Source organism: Crassostrea angulata, chromosome 1, assembly GCF_025612915.1.
Source record: "Crassostrea angulata isolate pt1a10 chromosome 1, ASM2561291v2, whole genome shotgun sequence".
NCBI classification, from domain to species: Eukaryota; Metazoa; Mollusca; class Bivalvia; order Ostreida; family Ostreidae; genus Magallana; species Magallana angulata.
The window spans coordinates 16,826,609-16,829,834 of NC_069111.1; the positions used below are offsets into that span (position 1 = coordinate 16,826,609).

The 3,226-nt window shown below is 40.1% G+C and overlaps 1 protein-coding gene across 1 annotated transcript; it reads right to left on the reverse strand.

The window, feature by feature from the left end:
- Positions 1 to 790: 790 nt before the first annotated feature.
- LOC128177729 (uncharacterized) lies at positions 791 to 1,504 on the reverse strand. The gene has a single exon (XM_052844561.1). The coding sequence runs from the start codon at positions 1,502 to 1,504 to the stop codon at positions 791 to 793; it is 714 nt and encodes a 237-aa protein (XP_052700521.1).
- Positions 1,505 to 3,226: the final 1,722 nt, after the last annotated feature.

Consider the following 3,226-nt stretch of genomic DNA (forward strand, 5'->3'; position numbering starts at 1 on the left):
ACATGACCTCAACAAAATTCCCACCCCTGGAGGTGCATTTGTACTTAGAGCATGCATCTGTAAAAAAATTATGAAAGTATTGTAATGTGTTTTGTGGGTTCTAACCACGAATGATATTAATTTTTCTTAACGTTACTTTACGTTTAGTTTGATTATTATAATTAAATGAAAATCACTTCACTTTGATCACAAATATGATTGAATGATATAATAAATTTTCCTTTTAACCCTCTGTGCTTGAAACCTTTATTTGTCTGAAACTCTACGTTCCAGCAAGTGTGCTGAACCAAAGCCTCCCAGACCGCAGTCTGAAACCTAGTGCCTTAAATCACTCTCTTGGCTTTGTATTAACTACTAGTACAGTACCGAAGAATATATAAATCTCAAATGGTCCGTCTGCATTAATTTGAGACACCGCAAATGAGACCTATAATTCTTACCCGTAGAGCTCCTTTCGCTTCTGCAGCAATCCGCCAACTGAACTCCGTTCAATAGCGCGCCGGCCTTTTATAGCCTCTAAAAAATCGCTTTCCGTCACGTGACTCGGGATCATCGTAACGTTTTATCTAATAACCAAACACAGAGGAAATTATCTGATTCAATGATGCTTTAATTGGAATATTTACTACAATACCCACGCCTCCGAAACTTATGCGTCCCGCATATTGATTGAACTGACGTGCTTTATACAAACTACATACATATTTTCCAAAAGTTAAGTTTACTCTTATAATTTACAAACATGTGTTTTAACCGAGTGTTATCTTACACTGGCAACTAAGATGATTAGTTAATTTTCATATTCAAACTCTTCTTCCTCTATGATCTCTTCCACGTTCTTGTCATCTTTAACATAGCTAAAGGTGGTCTTGTGAAGTTTTCTCTTTTTGATTCTGGTTTGAGCAGCATGGCAAACATCTTCTGTTTGTGTGCTGGTTGAGCATTTTGAGGAGAAGTGGAATCGTTTTAGGGAAACGTTCTTATCGGGTAAGTTCAGAGGTACCCTTCTCTGAGGAGCAAATACCGGAACCGGTATTGTCGGCTTCCTTATTATCCTTCCTTTCTCTAAGGAACTGCTACATGAATTTTCTTCACCACCCTTCTCTTCTACCTTCTTGATCTCTTGTGGTACCTGACGCTCATTATCTTTCCCAGGCTCATCCACCTTACTTTCTTCAACCACGTCTTCCTCTTCACTAGAATCAATACTACTGGAGCTTGAATCGCTTTCATTGGATACTTCCCCAATTAGTTCTCCTGGGTCTTGCTCTAACCACTCTTTATCATCCTCGGTCTTCTTCTCCAGAACCTCCGCTGGGTGGAACTTCTTCTCATGACGCTGAAGGTAGGAACTCTTCTTAAAAAGTTTACCACATATCTTGCATGGAAACTTCCCTCCATTACACATCAGCAAGTGCTCCCGCCACTTATTGTCCTGAACTCCTTGTTCACACAATGGACACTTGTCCCTCGACTTTGCTTTGGTAATTTTAGTGTTTGGCATTTTCTGAAAATATATAAATAGAAACATGTTATTTGTTTTGTCTAGCTAGACTGCAAATCATTTTTTTTTTCAAACAATAAACAAAACAAGTTTTATAACTCATAGTCTTCCAACCATTTAGGCGGTCGACGAATTCGCTTTTGCTCAGTCCCTTTTACTAACTCTTGAACAGTATCCAACTCGTTTGTTTCACCCAGTTCGAACGTGTCTGTCTCTTCAGCTTTTAAGATAGATTCATCTCTTGCCTCGGGCGTATCACACTCAAAATTCAGAACTTGCTCTCTTTTCTTTCGCATCCTATCACAGTGAATAATTTGTTTGTCTCCTTTTCTGCCACAAGCTACCGCATAAAGTACATCAGACCACTGTTCAAGCACCTCAAATGGTCCTCGCCAAAACGAGGTGAGTTTTGGAGAGCAACCAACTTTTCTCTGAGGAAAGTACACAAATACTTTATCTCCTTTCTTGAACTTTTCCCACGACATTTTCATGTCATGATATTTCTTTTGCCGATTCATGGCATCTTCTATATGCTGACGGACGACATTGTGTGCACGCTCAAGTCTCTCCCGTAAGATCCAGACCCACTCATTCGGAGTTTCTTCTTTCATGTGTTCAGGCATCTCATACTGCAAGTCTAAAGGTAATGTAGTTTCCCTTCCTAACATAAGCATATTCGGTGTGAATTGAGTAGACTTATGTTCTGCAGACCGGTAGGCCATCATGACATAAGGAATGTGTTCATCCCAGTCTGTCTGATTTTCCTGTACAAATGCACTGAGCATAGAAGTCAATGTCCGGTTGAACCTTTCAACCATACCATCCGACTGAGGATGGTAGGCGGTGGTTCGTGTTTTCTGGATATGAAACAGTCGACATACTTCCCTAAACAATTCGCTTTCAAACTGCCTCCCCTGATCTGAATGTATTATTCTAGGCGTTCCTAGCCTAACAAATACTTCTTCTACCATTATTTTTGCCACTGTTTTGGCTTCCATGTTTGGCATTGCGAACGCTTCCGTCCATTTCGTGAAATAGTCTGAAACTACTAAGATGTATCTATTGCCCTTGGCAGTGATAGGTAATTCTCCCAGAATATCAGCTGCAATGCGGTCCATTGGCAAGCCTGATGGTACTAGTTGCATGGGTGCAATTTTCTTTTTATTTGGGTTTTTACGTTTGGTGCAAGTATCGCAGCCTGTTACATACTGTCTCACATCCTGCTGTAGACCAGGCCAATAATATCTTTGTCGAACCCTTGCTAATGTTTTATGTACGCCCAAATGTCCCGATGTTCTCTCATCATGGCAATATCTCAAAATGCTTCTTCTTCCAGATAGTGGTATCACTTGCTGCAGTATATCTTCTTTTGTCTCTAACACAGTCCACTTTCTACAAAGTATTTCGTCTGTTATAGTAAGTCTATGCCACTGACACCACAATGATCGAAGAAAATATCCTTTACTTCGAACGTCGTCAAAAACGGGTCTTCTTTCACTTTCTAGCCATGACTTTACAAGTGTTATGTCTTTATCATGTTCTTGCATTTCCAAAATTGACATTTTGCTTGTGTCTTCAGTCTCTTTCTGTTCGAACAATGCTCGTACCTGCGCTCTGGTTTCCTCAGATTTGCTAGAACAGTAGTCGTTTCCACATTGTCTACACGGAATCCTACTTAGGGCATCTGCGTTTTTATGTAATCTTCCTGGCCTGTGTTGGATT

Coding starts and splice junctions, on each gene's coding strand:
- LOC128177729 (XM_052844561.1), bottom strand. CDS start 1,504: ATGCCAAACACTAAAATTACCAAAGCAAAGTCGAGGGACAAGTGTCCA.